This window comes from Bombus flavifrons, chromosome 2 (assembly GCF_040668555.2).
Source record: "Bombus flavifrons isolate JBK064 chromosome 2, iyBomFlav1_principal, whole genome shotgun sequence".
In the NCBI taxonomy this organism is placed as follows: domain Eukaryota; kingdom Metazoa; phylum Arthropoda; class Insecta; order Hymenoptera; family Apidae; genus Bombus; species Bombus flavifrons.
This window is the reverse complement of record NC_138443.1, coordinates 15,024,225-15,044,309: the sequence shown is the minus strand read 5'-3', so window position 1 is coordinate 15,044,309 and position 20,085 is coordinate 15,024,225. Positions and strand designations below refer to the sequence as shown.

Genomic DNA, 20,085 nt, shown 5'->3' with positions numbered 1-20,085 from the left:
TAAAAATATGCAATAGTAGATGTCGTAATAGATGAAAGGTCGATCATATATATGTGAGAAATTTCTAAACAATTGTTCGAAATACTTACGATCAATAGAATTCCAAATTTCATCTCATTATCATTACTAGGTCGATTAATACGCTTTGATGGCCATATATATTAGGATCTTTGCTGATATTTAGTACGAATCGAATGTTTCGTTAATTACATCTGTTATTTCATTGGTATTATATTCGCCTTATATTAAAAAATGCAATAAAATAAAATTTGTTAGAGTATTTCAGTAAATATAGCGAATAGATAAGTATCCTTATACTTGTGGCCAACAATGTATATACATAGTTCATTAATACTTCACTAATTATTAGTGTACTATTTTTAATACTATTATTAATTATTTTATATTATTACTTATATTACGATTATTTATTGGCATAACGTTTCGTTAGTTGGTTCATTAGTTAAATAATTATTCCAAATTACCACGTCGTATCCGCTTCTAATTAATTGATTAACATATTAGAATGACGCGATGGAACTGGAACTGGCAGCAACGCCTGTTTCTTTTATAATCCTGCTGATTAGGCGAGTACTTCTTCGCAGCCCGCCAGTCCAGAGGACCCAGAGGCGGCATCCTCGACAGCAGAAACAGTTGAATCGCAAAGGATCTGGCTTTGGCAACAATTCGCCACTAGGATAACGCCATCGGTACAAAGGGTGGTGGAGTTTGCCAAAAGGGTGCCAGGATTTTGTGATCTTTCGCAGGACGATCAATTAATTCTGATTAAGGTCGGTTTCTTTGAAGTCTGGCTAAGCCATATCTCAAAGATGACCACTGACAGTTCGATGACATTCGAGGATGGTACTTATATCACTAGGCAACAAATGGAATTGATGTACGAGGTAAGAACTCGCTTGTCGTTTTCTATGGCCGTAGGTTGCAATCATAAAGCAACATAAAAGCAACATAAAAATCTGAAAATTGAAACGTATTGCGGTAGAGTCTCGTTTATAAGAACAAACTAATACTCGAGTATTTAAATATACGAACTCATAATTAAATGTCAGTTACCCGAACAATGGTCGAACGTAACTTGAATTATCCCGTGACTATTAAATTTTAAATCTCACTCGATATCACAACGACACAAAATGTCAGAGAATATCAACAATCGTCCATTAATTGATCAATACGAAACAAAAACAGCCAGACTTCGTGTCTGCTTTGATGCAATTCACTTCGGCCTTAAACGCCCATCAACTATCGGACACCGAATTGGGCCTTTTCTCCGGCGCCGTTCTTCTGGGTGAAAGACCAGGTCTGAACGACGTGAAAACAGTGCAGAGGCTTCAGGATCGTCTTTTGGAGGCGCTGAAGGTTCAAGCGTTACGGAATCACACGGTTTCCGGCGAGGCTACTTCCGCGGGAGGTTGTTCCGGTGTCTCGAGCGTCTCACAAAGGATACCAGAATTAAGAACTCTGGGTGCCAGACATGCGAATCTGCTCGACTGGTTCAGGAGGAACTGGACCAAGCTCAAATTGCCACCCCTGTTTGCCGAGATATTCGACATTCCTAAGTGTGAAGAGGATCTTCAGTGAAGAGGTGATTATTTTAAATTATGATTTCTTTATGTTTTCTAAACTCTTAACAAGTACAGTGCAATATCGGTTACCGCTAATCCATAGAAATACATTAAATATCTAAAGTATATGGTAATCTTTATAACGTTTGTTAAATAAAACAGATCCCTTTCGTTCCTTTAATTGCGTCCATGAAAGATCGAAATCTGCATAAACAACCTCGATCTACCGATGAGATTCTACTGTATTAAATAGGTCGAAATGGTGTTTACACGGGATATCTAAAATCTCATCTTCGAATAATTCGAATCTTTCTTATTCTTCCAATCTCGTGGTGCGCGTTACTCGCGAAGTCGCACTCCATAAATCCACGTTTGCATTTTCGTCCACGCCCCTCAGCTCCACGATTCGATTTGCAATTCAACGCGGCAATCTGCACGATAGCGAAGAATTTTAATGGTGGGATCGTCTTTGAAGAATGTTTCAGAGTACATCGAGTTAATTCGACGAGAATGAACGGCCCTGCCGGAAGAGTCTTTCTAATTGCCGGTGTTCATCGCACAAATGCAGCTCGGACCTCGAGGACGATTTGTTTTCGCTCGTTGGCGGTGACGTACAGCGGTACGATGACGAGACGACGATTCGATTCGAACGAAAAAAAGGAAAAAAAGGAAGCGCAAAGACCGCTGCGATCTGCCACCGATATGGCGATTCGATCTTCGCCATCATCGAGATCCATCTTGTGCTCTTCACTTTGTTTCACTCGTACAGGCTGGGAAGATGGATCGTTTGGCGAGGCGAAGGGTACAGATTGCTGATCGAAACACTCTTGACACGATATACGAAGAGAAAGAGAAAATTTATCCGATTAACAGGAATAGAATGAGCTATACAATGCGAACAATCGACGATTGTATCGATTACGTATTGGACGAAGTATATATATATATATATATTACATAAATGTGTATATGTGTATATATATATATATATACGACGAGTGAATAACTTTTAAAAAGTTACTAGATTTTGAAAAAGAAAAGTACTCTTTCTTTGAGATAATTATAAAGGCAAGCCCTCCATCGATTGTTCTAAATCGTGCAAGGGTAGGTAGAGAGTTCAAAACGGGATTTTCAAGTAGAAGTAATTTGTATCATTCGCTATACGTGTGCAGTAAGACGCACTACTCCAACGAAAGCATTTTAAATAAGTACATAGTCAAGTCGGTGAGCAAGGGAATCAAGTTTCGTATCATGTTGGTCTGGCGCATATCGTTGATTGCAATAAAGCGACGCAGTGATCGAACACGCGTCGCATCAAAAAGATAGCACAAAATCGTGATCGCTTTACAAGGCACGTTTATTATTACGATTTTATCCAGTTAAAATAATTCTCAAGCGAATTTTTCGCAACCTTGGCTAATCGAGGATCGTATAAACGTTCAAAGTGCAGTCCGTGTGCAGCGATCTGTCGAAAACAGTGATCGAAAATCTCACGAATACATACGAGTACAAGATGCAACGTCGAACTTGCAAACATATCGAAAACATAATATCATATTTTTTTCATGCAATCGACTCTCAAAAATACCATTTCCATCCCCCAGTGTGAAAACTGTGACTCAATAGATAGCTGCACGTTCACGCGATCGCAAAAGAGAATAAATATATAAATAAATATGGTGGTACGTACATATAAATGATACACGCATGTTGCAACGTGGACGAATGCATGCGCGTACAAAACTGACACTTAGACACTTAATATACATATACAAAGTAAAAAGTTTCACGCTATATAAAAGCTCAAAAGGAAATCTTTATAGGACGTATCTCTCTAGATGCATCCGCTACGAATCTCAATCTATGCAATCTCTATTTTTATTACTTGACAAGTAGTATAGTGAATTACCTTTATGGATATTGTTGCGTCGCTTCAGGGTGTTCCGCGGAAAGTGAGAATAACATGCTCGAAGTTGTTCTTTCGTTAAGACTTCTAAAATTCTCGGTGTAAGGATTTTTAGTGAATAAATATCTCGCGTACGTAACGAAAAAAAGAAACGAAGAAAAATAAAAGTTAAAGAATTGAACGTTGTGTATAATAATATAATGTACTTGTTACGTTGAACTGTTGTATTTGTTATCGATCCACGGCCGAAAATCGTTTTCCGATCGTTGACAAAATCCTGAAGTGAGCATGTTTGAATCTTCGAACTCTTGAACGCTAATAATTCTCTGACAATGACTAGCATGTAACGTGTATCGATATGTAATTAATATACATATACGTATGTATATATACAGTGGTGGATAAAAGAACATCTAAAGAATTAAATCATCATAGTAAACGCTATAATTTATTAAGGAGGAACTATATTTTATAACACGGGTCACAGTATAGTATGAAAATATATATGATCTGAAAAAGGATGAAACAAATAATTATATGTATAGGAATGAGAAAGAATGTATTTTATTTGAAGAAAGCAATATTTTAATCAAGAAATGAAAGATTCATTAGACAAAGTAGTATAAATTTGATTGCAACACTTTATCAATATATTTATGCCGAATTTAAGATTTAATGTCCTTTTAGATTTTCTTTTGGTCTAATTGAATTTCTTATTCCATTATCAATTTTATGATGTTCACTTATGGATAATTTATGGATTTACACTACTTTGTAAAAGATATTATTAATAGATTTTCCTATTAAGTCCTATTATATGAATACAACTTCACAAACGAATGAATATCTACATATCAGAGAGAGGGAATTTCATAAATCAATCATACAAATATTAGCATTAAACATACAGTTACGCAAATACATAAAAATATGAATTTTTAACCTTTTCTTTAGCCATCACTGTATATATTATATATTCATTGTGAGAAATGAAGAAAATGTAAGTTTATCTATTAGAGAAATTAATGTTTTATCTAGCGTCGTACTTAAATTAAATATAATATATCGTCGATATATCACTGTCGCTAAAAAAAAGGAAAGAAAATGTGAAAAAGACTATCTTCACGATAACTAGAAGGAGGAGAAAAAATTCCAACTCTAAGCGCTCACATCAAGTTGTGAATAAACATATCATACCTAATTAATATATTGAACAAAGAAGGGAGATATCATCGTTTAATATAATATAAATATGAGTCTATATATATATTAAAATATATATATATATAAAGATTATAAATCTATATGCAAGAAAAATAGTTATTAAACGCATTATGTCGAATGAGCGTAGATCTACAATAGTAGGCCATTTTTCAATCCACTAAGGCAACAAAAATTTATATGCGTGTACATTCATACACATGCGCATACGTATACACACGTGAACGTAATTATAATTTTCTTTTTCCTATTTCTGATTCCTCTGATAAAAATCAACAACCGAATGCTTCTCTCGGCTCTCTTACAATCTACCAAAACAGATCTGCGCGAAAAGATGATGTAATAAGAGAGGAAAGCACGTGTAGCGAGTCGTGCTGGAATATCTTTTAAATTATTACTAATATCTTGTCCTCTTCGTCGCGAGACACGTAAAGGAGGAAAATTTCAATAAAATGTAAACAAATCAAGTCACTTGATATACCTATATGTATGTATGAGAATTTTTATGTGTACATAAATTCTGCAACTTGAATCGATTTAGTGGCTGTCCTAATCATCTATATTAAAGTAGAAACGAAAATGAAGAGAGAAAAAGTTACGACATTTTCCTCCTGTGATATTTGAATTGCGATTCGTTTGTTTGTTTCTTTCTATTTTCTATCTTTTTTATTCAAAATTTCTAGTCCCCACGACTTATTCGCCAAGTTAATAGTCGCGTAACGCGATACGCTCGTAAACGTTGTTGGAACACGTTAATCGAAACGGCCAAATACTTAAATAACGATATTAATATAAACTAATGATCACTCGATCACGCCGGCCAATCATCTTTACTAGACTTCTCCTATTGAACTCAATGCTATCGCTACATAAGTCATTGAATCTCACAAACGTTCAAAAATATGCTATATTCCAATCGCATAACCTCAACTTGCTTCATCAAATGTGGTTGATTCGTCTTTGTAAATTGTCTAACTATTATTTCATCATAATTCGATAAATAAATGATTGGCCGGCATAATCAAAAAAACTAATAAGAATGAGAATTGATGTTATATTGTTTAAATTAAAGCTCAATATCCTTTCTTTTTCTTTCCCTCGTCTCGTGTTCCGACCGAAGCGCAAAATCGTCTTTTCCTCTTTACACGTTCCCTCTCAGTCTCGTTTCCATTCTCCCCGTTCCATCCACTTTAATCTCGTGTGCTATTTGCTCTCATATGCTACTTTTTAACATTGAGATTTCGGTCATGGTGCTATAATATCTGTACATATACTGTGGGAATCGTTGTGTAATCAATGTACCATTATTATTAATATTATTCGAACTATAATCGCATCCAATATACTTATTATTATTATTTTATTATTTTGATATACTCATATTTACATGACCGTTACGTTTAACGATACATCAACTTATAAATTTGTCTCGTAATTTGCGCACGAATATTGGGAAACGCTAACAAAGAAAAAAGATGGCGATTCCTTTCATTTCAGAGATAAAAATATATAGTAAATATATATATATATATATATAAATATATACATATATTCCGCCCGTAAAACAGGACTCTGCAATAATCATGATTTTGTTTGATATTGATTCTATGATTGTATATTTATAGATAAGTTGAGCTCAAGCGTGCATCTCGTTGCGTACGCTATATCACATATATTATACATACTCTTCATTTTTATATAGGCGAGATATCGACTGCATACTATATCTATACCGGATGTTTTATAAATCGTAAAACAATCAGGAAAATAGAAGACTCCACGGTCAAATATAAGGCGATCCCCAAAATAAAGGTATTCCTGAATCTGAAGTTGTAGCATCTTTGACAGAAACTTGACGATAACCTAAATAGTACTTTCTAAATTATATGTTAGGTAGATTCGTGCGAGATCGTCCTACATCCGGCACAGAATCTGCACGGTTCTTCTCTGATCGACTCACGATTTATAAAACAGCCTATGTATAAAACGATATATCGAAATGATTAAGGTGACGATGACGATGGATGACGGCGTGCCAAGCAAGGCGGGAATTGTTCTTTAAAAGCAAAAAAAATATAATATTACATATATATGTATAAAATAATATAAACGACGATAATGATATTAAGGTAAATAAGTACGACAAAACGACTGCTCTATACTGCTAAAGTACAAATGTTTCATTTATTTGTTTTATAAAAACGATATCGATTTGTTAGAGATTAGGTTTAATGCGTGCACGCTCAAGCGCGCGATGTACGTGTAATTATATTTATTTGTTAATCTCTCCCTATATCTTTCTCTCTCTCTCTCTCTCTCTCTCTCTCTCTCTCTCTCTCTCTCTCTCTCTCTCTCTCTTTCTCTCTTTCTCTCTTTCTCTCTCTCTCTTTCTCTCTTTCTCTCTCTCTCTCTTTCTCTCTCTCTCTCTTTCTCTCTCTCTCTTTCTTTTCCTCTCTCAAGTATAATAATGTGGCCCCTCCATCTACATATATAGCGTCCTAACGTGACGCATACACAATAACGTGATACGCTCATGCTCGCTCATTTCACGTTCACCACGACATCTAATTTCACACGCAATCCACATATCTCTCCTGCCGTACTTATGTAATAGTCGCATGACATATGACAGTTTGGTCCTAGTAATATATGGGTGCGTACAGGTACATAAGGATACGAAATTCGTCGTTTTCGTCGTAACACGCACAGATTTTGAGCTCCTCATACCCCTCTCACGGATAATCACCACGGTGGTGTCAGATGATCGATGCTGAATAGCAGGAAATATAACTTACAAACTATAGCTAACAGAATGGCTCCTTTTGTGCAGCGTTTCCCAATCATTTCCATTTTTGCCAATTAATTTAACGAGCCTTGACCTTTTATGTTTTCTAACTAAATTTTTTACCATTTGTAATTATGGAGATATCGTATTGTGTTCGTGGAAAGGTGTATGTAATATAAAGAAAATCTTATGAATTCATGAACTACCTTTGGATATAATATCTGCTTACTATTTCTAAGCTAAACATTTTCACTTTTTGTAAACAATATGTAGATTGGGAAATGTTGATTTGTTTAATCAAGATGCGACAATAATACGTATATATTGTTTAATAGCAAAACAATAAATTGTATAAGTATGACTACTTGTGAAATTATAATGACGTGATTCAGCAATTTTGTTTCTTAGATACAACAAATGATTTCCACTACTGTTTTGTCGTTGTAAAATGTTTTAATTCATTTGTGCTCAAAATGTCGAAAATAATGCATGAATTTTAAGAAACTTTCATGTTTTAATTCAGAATATTATTGCCAGATAAAAGCGTGAAAAATATTTTTCTAACAAAAAAGACACTAATTTTTTAATACGCCTCTACTACAAATAATAGTTCCGAGCAAAGATGAATTAAAATGAATTTAATATTTCATACAACGCTATTTGTATTACAGATTCAATAAATACGTTATTATTGTCGTTGCTTGATTCAATCATATATTCTGCGTTATATTTCCATCTCATTCATGGGTGTTCATTAAATATTATTTTCTCTTTTATATTACTTCACCTACGATCGTACTTAATCGCATCAGTATCGTTTCATCCGATAACCGATTAATTTCCGACATATCAGAATATATCTGCTAAATCGAATAGCAATTCAATTAACATTTAATCCTTTCGCAATGCAATATGTTTTCCCTATTTTCCATCAGGCGGCCTGCATTAATTTATCGTACAATTAATACATGCTTCTGTTCATATGAATATCTTAGCGCGAAGTATTTTTATGATGTATAAATAATTTTGAGAGAATTATATATGACATTTAGTTTGAAATAAAATTACATATGATAAGGTACGCAATTTAAATTAATTCAATAAATGCAAAGAGTTTGAGTAAATAGGGAAAACAACGGAAGAAATAAAATAAAACAAAGTAATTAACCGAAGAAAGAATCGCTATTGAAACTATTGGATGATTCACGAAATTGGAATTCAAAGGAAATGCAATGGAAAGTAATTGTCATGCTGTTCGTAATGCATCACGATCTAACGGATGCACGAAGAAATAAAGAAACAAAATAATGTATGTATATCTCTATCATACATACCGTCGCAATAATCGATCGATATTTTATATTTTTTTCCTGTAAGACAAAAGTTTGTCCACTTTAGCTCTTTGCAAATATGCGCGTATCGATCGTATTTTTGTAAATCCTCTAGAAACCGATTTCATCTGAAGTTCACGCTGCCGATATTTGAACGTCTCATAACGTAAAATTGTTTTGCAACGAATCGCGATAAAAAGAAAAAAACAAACTAGATCGCAGAGAGTTAAAATGCTCGGACAACGTTTGTCAACGGTAGAATATTTGACCATTTGAGTGCAGAGGATCGTGACCGCGTTCCTCGATACTCGGACAAGAAATACGAAAAGCACAGAAACGCTTCTCATATTTCTTCCGTTATAAAACAACTATTGGACATGCACAACATCGTATGTCCAGCAGTTGTGCCTTTACATTGAGAAAATCGTTCGTGATTCACTGTTATTTGATCAGTATCAGTTAATAAACTTTTTAAATAGTGTTAAAAAATAAAGGCAACATTTCTTTCTGTCTCGAATCCTTCATTTTACCCAAACTCCCAAAACACATTCTATTATTTAAAATCTACAATTTAAATGTATACATAAAACTACTCTCTGCACTCAAATGGTTCAATCAATGTTTAACGAGATTTTAATTGTCGTATAAGATCGTTTTGCGATAACAAATACAGGCGAGCTGAAACAATCGGAATGGAATTAATTTAATTATGTAAACTGTAATGAATTTAACTTGAATCTCGAATGCATACTTTTTAGTAAACACTGTTGATACAATGATAGTGGATTAATGGATTAAAAAATCTTGTATGTGTGTTAGAATTATTCGTAGGCAATTAGAAAACGTAAAGTTTCTTAGTCGTTCACATTCATGGCTTCCTTCTTTCGTATTTCCGCTCATTCTTCGTCACGCAAAGATGGAAAATTCAAGTATTAGTCATTTGTCCAATTAGCTTAATATATAATGTCGATATTTTAAAAACAACAGTGTCGATAAAATCGACTTTCGATCAGATCATATAAATGTTTAATTATTGTTCGAAATTGTTTTAGAGGTTAGAAACTGCTCGAAACGTCTTCTGTAGTTCACAGTGGGAAGATATACGAAAAATTGCGATACAATACAATATTATGAAAGTTACTACTAAATGTAATTATCAGAAACATGTTTCCATAAAATTGTTTTAATTAATATTCTGTTAAATATTTCCTTTCTTGTAATAACAGAGTTAAAAATATTTTTCACATGGTTATATTGTGTATTTTTTATGCGTGTTTTTAATAGTGTAAGCAAGTTCCGAATTTTCCGGAACGACCGGAATAATACGGGTATTCATACTTAGATATTCATACTATCCGGATAATAATTCAGTAGTATGTGCAAAGCAATATCTGTTACCTGAATAAGTACCTGTGTTATTATTTTAATTTTTGACACTAAAGGGTAATAAAAACTTCTAATTGTAAAAAATTATTTGCAAAGATCCAAATGAAGCAGAATTATTAAGATATTGAAATAATACTTTTAAAAAGGAATACAATTCACGTTCATATCATACTAACTGACCATCTGAGTACCTTGGCTTAAACTATAAATATCTGTTTTATTCGGATAATATGAGTATCCATTGCTTAGAATACGCATTAATATTTTAATATAAACAAATTTCGAAATATAAAAATTTAATTTTATAATCTTGACAATGGAATGTTTTTTTAATTGTTTTTGTATTTACATAAAATATATTTATATTTATATTAATTCGTTAAATGGTTTGTACCAGTTATAATCCTTTGTTTAGTATAATTAGAAAGAAGACAAGAAATATAACTAAAAACAAGTTAATATGCATGGACTATATTGTATTTAAATTATATCCACCAGCTGCAAATGAAATCCAAAATTACAATGGACTATAATCTTTGTTTAAAATAATGATTGAAGGAACTAAATAATATAATAGGGTACAAACACTATGATCAAGTTTTGGAAAAATATAAAATAAAGTTGTTTTATGAGATAAATTTTTAAATACAACTTTTTATTATACAGCAATATGAACAAACATCTTTATTAATTATGGAATAAAAATGAAAAATACTGTAAATTACAGACATAATACATAAAAATTAACAAATTTAACATTAATAATAAATTTGTAATAACCCCTTGCCTTATGATATAAGTTCCTACAGCGCGTGTCGTAACCATTGGCAAGGTCGGCCAGACGTCGTGCCATTTCACGGTCTGTCTGCGCGTTTGAAGTTGTCCAAATAGCACCGTTCTTTTGATGTGTAAGGTACAACTAATTTTATGTTACAACATGTTTGATAAATAATTACTACCAATTTATCATTGAACAAGATTTTTAAGGGTATATTTCTAATATTTTTCAAGAAAATATATCTGCGCGACCTAATGCGGTCAAGAAAGAAAATGTTTGTCGCATGTAGCCCGAAGAATGTACCACGTTTCTCGCTCATGTTTCTTATGTTTGGCCCGAAGTACGTGCCCCGAGTTTAACTCGTGTTTCTTACGTTTGGCCAGAAAAACGTACCATGACTCTAACTCAACGTTGTTGGTTAAGAGGTAAGTACAATTAAATAAATATTTTTAAATGTTTCAAATATCTTCAATAACAAATTTAGTATCATTAGAATACAGAACTGTTAGATGCAAATAAATAAAACTAAGATTTTTCTTACCATCTATAACTTTTTCTATAATCACAATTTAAATTCACCTTAATTTTGTTGCTGCTAAGTTTTAGTACATGTATTTGCACTGTATTTTTGTGTCGAATAGTGTGTTTATATTAAAATATAGTGCTAAAAAACATAAATTCCCGTAAATTAAAACTATTAATGAGAGAAGAAAATTATAAATAATAATAAGTGCTAACAAATTTCTACAAATTTGAAAAGTAAAGAAATGGACACAATTACTTCATATTTATATATATAATTAAAACATATATAATAATATAAATTAATATATATTATTATATATTAATTTATATATATATATTTATTTATGATTACATATTTATGACAACATTTTATGTTATAGAAATAAGGTAATTACAATCTGCATTACAATTTGATTCTGTTTCAAGTTGTTCTAAGTATGGTATAGTTTCTTCTCCTTTTAATACCATTTTTTCTACTTTTGTTGGTAACTTAACTCCAACTAATTTGGACAGTGCACTCCTTTTAACTACCCCAGCATCTTTCCTTTTTTTACGCTGTAACTTCTTTTTGATCTCTTTTACCTTTTTTTCTGACATGTGTAGTTTCTGAATATGTATTGCTAATCTTTGTTTTGTTCCAATCTTTATTTTACATATATCACACTCATATTTTTCTCCGAGGTGATAAGTCCGTATATGATGAGTTAAATTACTTTTAAAGTAATAAACACGAGGGCATTTTTCAAAAGGACAAGGTACAACAGATCTATTTTCCATGTGAACTTGAGAATGAATTTTTAAATGTCGTTTGTTCAAAAATATTTTACCACAGTTTTTGCATTTGTAATCTGAAAACACAATTATAAGTACTTGAAATTAAAAATCTTTGAATTTAAAATTAATATTTACCATTTACATGTTGAGTTTTTTTATGAGCACAAAGAAGTAGCCATTTTTTAAAAACTTCATTACATCCTGGCATATTGCATGGATATTGTTTACCTCCTTGTTCATGATATGCTTTATGCCTTTTAAATTTTGTAATATTTTTAAAACTTTTATTACATTCATCACATTTATATAAAACCGAATTATGTTTTGCCATGTGCATCTTAAACTGGTATTTTTTTGTAAAAGTTTCATTACACTCTTTGCAAGTTAATTTGTCACGATTTATATGCATTGTATTATAATGACGTTTTAAGTTATATTGATTAGTAATATGTAATGAGCATTCTGGGCACCTTGAATCAAATTAAAATACAGTATTAAAATTTAAGACATAAAATAATAAAGCAATTCACCATAAGATAAAATTTACTTACTTATATAACTTTTTTATTGCATTGTGGCTCTCCATATGTCGTTTCAAATGACAATTGTTAGTATAAGTTTTATCACAATCTGGATAGGTACATTTGTAGTCCTTCTACAAATACATGAACCACACCTATTTAAATGCAATTACTAACAAAACAACTAGAAATAGATGTTAAAATATAAAAGACCTATATAGAATGCAAGCATTACCTCTCCTGTGTGAAATTTCATATGCCTTTTTAATCGAGATGGTCTACAGAAAGATAAATTGCAACCATCAAAAGTGCACTTGTGAGGCTTTTCATCTCTTTTGATTTTAGCAACAACATCAACGTCTTTCACCAAATCATTAGATTCAGACAAAATACTCTCAGATTCTGAATTTGTATCATGCCCCATTATGAATTATTTCTTTTACAATATATCCAAAAATAAGTTATTGCATATTAGCATATTATAAATATTTATAACATATATAGATACATATTATTTTTATATATACATCCATATTTTATTTACATTATAAATTCTGTTACATTACATTACTACATTATTCTTTTATGGTAATTATTATTCTAACCTGATAATTTAAAATTATGGTAGTTAAATTTGATAATGTAAATTTTCCAAATGTCGATAATATGTTACATATCACATTCTTTATATAGACAAAACATTTTTGTCATTAAACTATTAATAATCACATATAAATACAAATTATACATTCAAAAATTCATTCAACACGTGCCACAAACAGAGATAAGTAGGAAGATTGCCGATGCTTCTGGAAAAAATTCAGCCAAAAGTATGCTCCATGAATTATCGCCTCTAGCGGTCAAATAGCCGAACTATATACACATTTCTTCCTTCGGCGCTTTTGATGGCAGAAACCTGCGTATAAACATAGGTATATTCAACGAGAGAGCCGTACGAAGTTGGCCGGAAAGCAAACACTTAATGGCGATTCGAAAACGAGCGGTAAAACCATAGAGATATGTATAGATAGAATGCGGGAGCGAGCTCAAAAAACGATATGTATAGGAATAGAAAGAAAATGCTGCAAAAAAGCCCTTTGTGTTCTTATCTTATAACGCATGCATATTCGTATAGTAAATATGTAAATATAATACCGATCAAAATCTAAACCTAATCTACCAAAATCTAAAATCTATCACCGTGAAAATCTAAGAGCAAAAGTTTCTCGGCCGATTTTACGATTTTATATCAGGAGAACATGACGGCATACGAGGTAGTACAACTTCGCCGATTTTTGAAAATGACGTCACATTCCATGAATTTCTCGAAGTTGAAATTTTCGAATTCTTGAAAAAATTTTTCAAGATACACGAGCAATTTTTATTTTTTCGTTTTCACCTTTCACTCGTCGCCAATACGAATGTATATTTCCCCTCTCGATGTACGTTCGTGGATATGGACATTTTTCCCACCAAAAGCACTGGAGAAGTAACGTGGGTATAGTTCCATTATTGGCCACTAGAGAGTCTTCTTCTGATTGTGAATATTTTGACTAACTTTTTCAACATTGTATCACCGATCTCCCTACTTATGCCGCAAATCAGTTATTCATCTGTGTTGCTCACATTTTTTGTGACATAGTTGCAGCTGATCGATGAGTAATCAGCTGTTGACTTAATACGTTTTAGACGAAGTGGATATTTTTGAGTAATTTTTACGACGTAATTGGTAATTGACAGTGAGATTTTGTATGGCTAAACACGTAACTCATAGCATAAAGATACGGTCTTATCAAAGTTATATGATATTGTTTATTTTTTAAAAAATTCTACGAAACGAATAGTAGGTAAAGAGGTTATATTTACCTATGTTCGTTTGACAGTATATGAAGGTGAGATGCGATGCTAAATTAAGATCACATAAATAGAGCAAGAGTTAATTGTAGTATATAAGCGCAAAAATATTATTTTTAAAGGATATTTCTCTAACCTTGAATTGTGGAAGATGCGATGCGTATAAAATTCTGCGAGAGGTTAGATCATCTTTGATGTTTGATGTTAAATCTTAGTTTTGTACAAAGTGTTTGTATCAAACTTACGTACGAATAACAGAAATTATAAACTTTGAGTTCTTGACAAGAACAGATTTTACGCAAGGATAAGAAATCATTAACAAATACAATAACTTCGTATTTGCAAAGATAAATATGTAAGCAAAAGCGGAATATAATAAAACGACTATAAAAGAACAGTTAATTATAACTCGCGTAAATAAATCAATAATTAAAATTTCGAAAGAGATATGTTTAATAGAATATTATTTTGGAAATGTGTTAAGTTTAAATTTTATTATTCAAAAGTTATGTAATTTATATTCCAAATAATGGTATGTTGTAAATAATACCAGAATCTTCAGAAAAATAATGGGTCAAACGCTCAGTGAACCTGTAACAGCTAAGAAATTAGCATGCTGTAGAAACTCAAACTATCGAGTTGGAAGTTCCTGTATGCAAGGATGGCGTATCAAAATGGAAGATTGCCATGTTCATATACTTTCATTACCTGACGATCCTGGTACTGCATTCTTTGCAGTATATGATGGTCATGGAGGTGAGAATATGACATAAAAATATAATGTTTTTAATTATAAGCTGAGAATATTATTGTATTGTTTAAAGCTACGTACAAGAAGTATTTAAATACCGATTGATTTGGAGCATACAGAAAAAATATACTTTAAAAGAAAATTTCAGGTTCTATTATAATTGCTGTAAATTAGAAGTTATAGTAGATAAGTTTATATATAATTCCTTCCATGCTCAAAGAAGTAATAGATAATATTGATAGGTGCGGCAATGGCACAACATGCTGGAAAACATCTTCATGAATATATAACTAGAAGAAGCGAATACAAAGCTGGTAACATTGTTCAAGCTATACAACAGGGTTTTCTGGAATTAGATAAAGCAATGCAAGATGATGCAGCACTTAAAGATGAACAAGCAGGAACTACTGTTATAGCACTTCTTATAAAGGACAATATTATATATAGTGTAAGTTCTTTCTAAGTTACTGTTTCTTTTTTTATTTTATTGCAATTATTGACATATAAAACCTTTGCAGGCAAATGCAGGTGACAGTAGGGCAGTGGCAAGCATTAATGGTAATGCTGTTCCACTTAGTCGCGATCATAAACCTACATTGAAAGATGAACGTGAAAGAATCGAAGTTGGTGGTGGCTGGGTTGAATTTAACAGAGTCAATGGTCAATTAGCATTATCTCGTGCTCTGGGAGATTTTATGTTCAAACGAAATGAACGTAAACCACCGCAAGAACAAATCGTAACTGGTAATGGATAATAAATAATAATATGGAATTCCTAACGAAAAATTAATATATGTTAATGCATCTTTACATTTATAGCTTTTCCTGAAGTTCAAGAGTTTCGAATAACACAAGATTGGGAATTTGTTGTATTGGCTTGTGATGGTATTTGGGATGTAATGACGAGTAATGAAGTAGTCAATTTTATACGAACACGTTTAGTCCAGTCGAAATTTGGGATAGGAGAAGAACAGGATACAATGGATCCTGAAGAAATTTGTGAAGAGCTTATGAAACATTGCCTTGCTCCAGATGCCTTAATGGGTACTGGTTGTGATAATATGACGGTCATCCTTGTATGTTTCCTACACGGAAAACCGTATTCTCATTTAATTTCACGCTGCAAGGAATCTATTGGTACAAATTCCTAGTTATATAAATTATTGATATTTTATGTCGATTATTTTTTTAAATTCTTTATATTTAATTTTACATCATAATGATGGACAATGTCTCATTGTCATACTTCGTGATGTCAAAGTTTATAAAATTTGCTAAGCTTTTCTATGAGCTTCGTTGTTTTAAGCTTTATGAACACAAATTTTTAACAAGAAAGATTGATTTTATATCAACAATATTTTACCTTTCATTATAATTATTAACATGTCTTATTTATAATTTTAGAAAGCAAATTACAAATAAGCTGAATTACAAGTTTTTATTTACAGTTTCGAACAATGGACAAGAAGTGTCCAAATATAAGTATAGTAACAATTTTAGTAAAATGCAGTAAATTTTCGTTCAAAGTCCATAGCGATCTTGTAAAGAAGAAACAGCCGCATTGGCAAGAGAACTTATTCTGCCTGCAACCTTATTTACTCCTTGACGTACACTTTCTCTAACATCATCTAAATCGACTCCAGTTCTTCCACCGCTAAGACGTATTGATAAAGAAGACGTGGGGGATGTGACAGTAGAACTTCCTGTGCCAAAATAATCAGCTGATGAAATACTAGATGAACCCTCAAAACGGCGCAGATTATTTTTACGTTCCCACTGTAAATTAAAGTGGCATAAAATTGTAATTAAAATAGAGCGATAGAATGTACAAAAAGAATATTAATATGTAACGGCAACTCACAGAATCATCATCCTTGCTGTCCTGAAAATACTGATCGGAACTAATAGCCTTGGCACTACCAAATTTCTTCTGTGCTTCTCCTTCTACCATCGTTTTAACATCATTCTTACTATTACTTGGTTTGCTCAATGGAGCTACACGTTTTGGTGGTTCTGGCTCTGCCATAACAATAACTTCTTCATTACGAGATTTGTTGTTAGTATTGCTAGTGTATGGTGTTGAAAAGACCACATAAAATTCGTCTAAATTAATAAAAGAATCTCGTTCGACATCAATATCTCTCAGTCTTGGTTCAGAAGCAGTTACAGTCCTTGATGATGTTTCCTGCATTATTGTTCTCATATCACCAAGTGCAGAATGACTTGCACCACTGTAAATTACACATATTTCTTATATATCGTATTTTATGTTATGTGTACAATATTTACAATTTCTTTCTTTTTTCAGTATTATTACACAAAATAATAATTCTTCAATTATATATAAAATTATATAGATACAGTACATATATTAACAATGATATTTTATATAACTATATGTATACAAGCTTACAAATAAGATATAAACATTACCTTCGTGTATTAAATCCCATACCAAGACGTTCTGCTTGTGTTGCTTTAGAAGGATCTAATTGTTTCGTTCTCTGTTCTATCTTCTTAGCCTGTTCACTTAAATTCTTTTCATAGCGGTAGGCAAGTCGTGTAGCAATTTCATCTTGTTCTTCTTTTGTATTTTCTCGTTGATCTTTCTCCTGTGGTTCTTTATTAGCTTCAGCAACACTTTTTTCTAATTCATCAAAATTTGTTTTGACTCTTTGAGCACCCAACCCACCAGTTTTCTTGCCCAACTATTATAAAAGTATAAAAAATTAATAGCACATTTTTAATTAAAAGTGTACTAGTATCTTAAAATTGTATTAGTATTCTAAAGTCAAAATAATAATTTTAAAATTTATACCATTCATTATTAAACTATGTTAAACATAAATGATGAATAAATAACCATTTGTATACATACACCACTTCGTTTATTTGGAACCTTTCTGACACCTATGGTTGGTTTCCTTTCAGATACCAAGTTTGAGGTAGAATCAGATAACTTAACAGTAGGGCCTAAAGAGTTAGCAGCAGTTTCTAAGCTATCTTTTTGATTATTTTTGTCCTCATTGTCATTGATTGATACAGAATTAGAAGCAGGAACTGAATTTCCCTCAGGATATACTGAAGACTGATGATATATCTCAGCAGTTTCATGTTCTTTAAAAAAATCAACTTCACCTTGTTCTTCAGATGTTGATGTTGGATCATCATCTAAATGCAACTACAATAAAACACAACCTTAAGAAAAATTAATTGTTCTAGATGTATTTTAAAACAATCTTTTTTTTTTATGATGCTATGTTTTATGTAAGATACGTACACGCTGAACAAGTTAGTCATATAATGAAAATGGTCTGAAACTATTGGTGTAATGAATAAAATAGAACATACAATGATAAATAATTTTGAAAAAATAGTGCATATGTTTTTACAACTATTAATAACTGAGCATAAAAATGACCACATATTAACTTTTACAATGCTATCTTTAAATAAAGTTTTAAACAAGTATTAGTAATTCGATGATGCTTTTGTAAAAGTAGTTTTACAGCTCACCATTGTCTTATTTTTTGTTGAAGGAAGAAAAACCTATAATTACCATATTTGTAATTATAAAATGTTTAATTAACTAAATTGCATGTTCTGTATGGTGAATATACATACAAACAATGTATATTTTACCTTCGTTCCATAACGTCGCATTGCTTGAGCAGATGCCTGTGCCAATTTTTCTCTATACTGCATAGCAGCACGTGAATTATACTTTTGCTGAGCATCAGTTGTTGTACAATTATGTTGTGCAAAATATTTTCTCTGGAGAGTATAACAAAGATTTCTATAATGTACTCATTTTAATAACAATTAATAATTTCAAATTTCACTAACAGCATTTGCATTTCCACCCAATTGCATGTTCCTCAATTGCAACCAAGTCCAATTTGTGTCAAGTTGAGTAGATCGAACAAATGTCAAATGGACACCTAATCCTCGATGAACTGCAGAACAGTCGATGCATAGGAAAACACCGTAAGTCACACTGGACCACGCTGGATTTTTTGCATTGCAATCGAAACATGTCTAAAAAAAAATCATAGTACTATATCAAAATATATATTATAGTAATATTTGATTAATTGCTTAATTATAAATTATAGATTTAATTGATGATGTAATACTTTTTTCAATACGAGAATTATAAGGTTCTATTATTGTCGAAATGAAAATTGACACAAAATATCCCGTAATATGTGTCATTATGAAACGGAAGATTCCAGGGAAATTACAGGTTGGGAATGAAAATATGACATTAACGTCAAGATTATTGACAGATCAAATACTTTTGTAATTTTATCGCACGGAAAATTAAAAAATGAAGAAGCAAACCTTATTTGTCGGAATAGCTCGTAATCTTTTAAAAATTTCCTCAATATCACTTTTACTAGGCGCTGGATCTGCCATTTTTGACGTGTTGTCAATGACTTCGCAAAGTATTCTGGGACGCGTGGCGGCGATTTTTTATACATAGAGGTCGCTTACTTGTAATTCGAAGCGAATAATTTACTACAAGCAGCTGTTAGTCATTGTTAATATTTTAAGTTCACATAAACACTAAGTCGTTCACTTTTAATATAAGGGATGCAAATTATTTGTAGATATTCAATACATAATAAAATATGTATAATATAAAATAAACACTAAATTTTTAA

General features: G+C 31.8%; 4 protein-coding genes across 11 annotated transcripts in view; 2 read left to right on the top strand and 2 right to left on the bottom strand.

The window, feature by feature from the left end:
- Positions 1-10,590, top strand: part of Eip78C (Ecdysone-induced protein 78C) — a 141,821-nt gene extending 131,231 nt beyond the window's left edge. For 2 of the 3 annotated variants that reach the window (XM_069131210.1, XM_069131206.1), the window contains 3 exons: positions 588-905; positions 1,210-1,606; positions 2,062-10,590. In XM_069131210.1, the coding sequence (XP_068987311.1) occupies positions 588-905; positions 1,210-1,602 (711 nt within the window). In that variant the 3' untranslated portion in view covers positions 1,603-1,606; positions 2,062-10,590. The remainder of the gene's footprint in view (positions 1-587; positions 906-1,209; positions 1,607-2,061) is intronic. The other variant, XM_069131209.1, reaches the window with a different exon arrangement.
- Positions 10,591-11,848: 1,258 nt separating this feature from the next.
- Positions 11,849-14,338, bottom strand: LOC138189071 (transcription factor IIIA). Of its 3 annotated transcripts, XM_069131236.1 has the most exons (6): positions 14,213-14,338; positions 13,419-13,729; positions 13,049-13,249; positions 12,844-12,947; positions 12,428-12,762; positions 11,849-12,366 (listed from the first exon to the last, which is right to left on the bottom strand). In XM_069131236.1, the coding sequence occupies exons 3-6, from the start codon at positions 13,235-13,237 to the stop codon at positions 11,888-11,890; spliced, it is 1,107 nt and encodes a 368-aa protein (XP_068987337.1). In that variant the 5' UTR covers positions 13,238-13,249; positions 13,419-13,729; positions 14,213-14,338; the 3' UTR covers positions 11,849-11,887. The 3 variants fall into 3 exon arrangements, with proteins under 3 accessions (XP_068987337.1, XP_068987328.1, XP_068987339.1); XM_069131227.1 differs by having other exon boundaries at positions 13,049-13,729; XM_069131238.1 differs by lacking the exon at positions 13,419-13,729 and having other exon boundaries at positions 14,213-14,294.
- A 122-nt stretch (positions 14,339-14,460) lies between these two features.
- Positions 14,461-18,295, top strand: LOC138189087 (probable protein phosphatase 2C T23F11.1). 3 transcript variants are annotated; one of them, XM_069131247.1, is made up of 7 exons: positions 14,461-14,705; positions 14,790-14,846; positions 15,221-15,423; positions 15,661-15,866; positions 15,937-16,162; positions 16,238-16,555; positions 16,867-18,295. In XM_069131247.1, exons 2-7 carry the CDS (start codon positions 14,824-14,826, stop codon positions 16,929-16,931), a joined length of 1,041 nt encoding a protein of 346 aa, XP_068987348.1. In that variant the 5' UTR covers positions 14,461-14,705; positions 14,790-14,823; the 3' UTR covers positions 16,932-18,295. The 3 variants fall into 3 exon arrangements, with proteins under 3 accessions (XP_068987348.1, XP_068987350.1, XP_068987357.1); XM_069131249.1 differs by having other exon boundaries at positions 14,790-15,022; XM_069131256.1 differs by lacking the exon at positions 14,790-14,846.
- ArfGAP3 (ADP-ribosylation factor GTPase activating protein 3) lies at positions 16,838-19,913 on the bottom strand. 2 transcript variants are annotated; one of them, XM_069131211.1, is made up of 8 exons: positions 19,763-19,913; positions 19,265-19,456; positions 19,061-19,192; positions 18,935-18,967; positions 18,297-18,599; positions 17,852-18,126; positions 17,280-17,649; positions 16,838-17,194 (listed from the first exon to the last, which is right to left on the bottom strand). In XM_069131211.1, exons 1-8 carry the CDS (start codon positions 19,835-19,837, stop codon positions 16,940-16,942), a joined length of 1,635 nt encoding a protein of 544 aa, XP_068987312.1. In that variant the 5' UTR covers positions 19,838-19,913; the 3' UTR covers positions 16,838-16,939. The 2 variants fall into 2 exon arrangements, with proteins under 2 accessions (XP_068987312.1, XP_068987316.1); XM_069131215.1 differs by lacking the exon at positions 18,935-18,967 and having other exon boundaries at positions 19,763-19,912.
- Between the last annotated feature and the right edge of the window lie 172 nt (positions 19,914-20,085).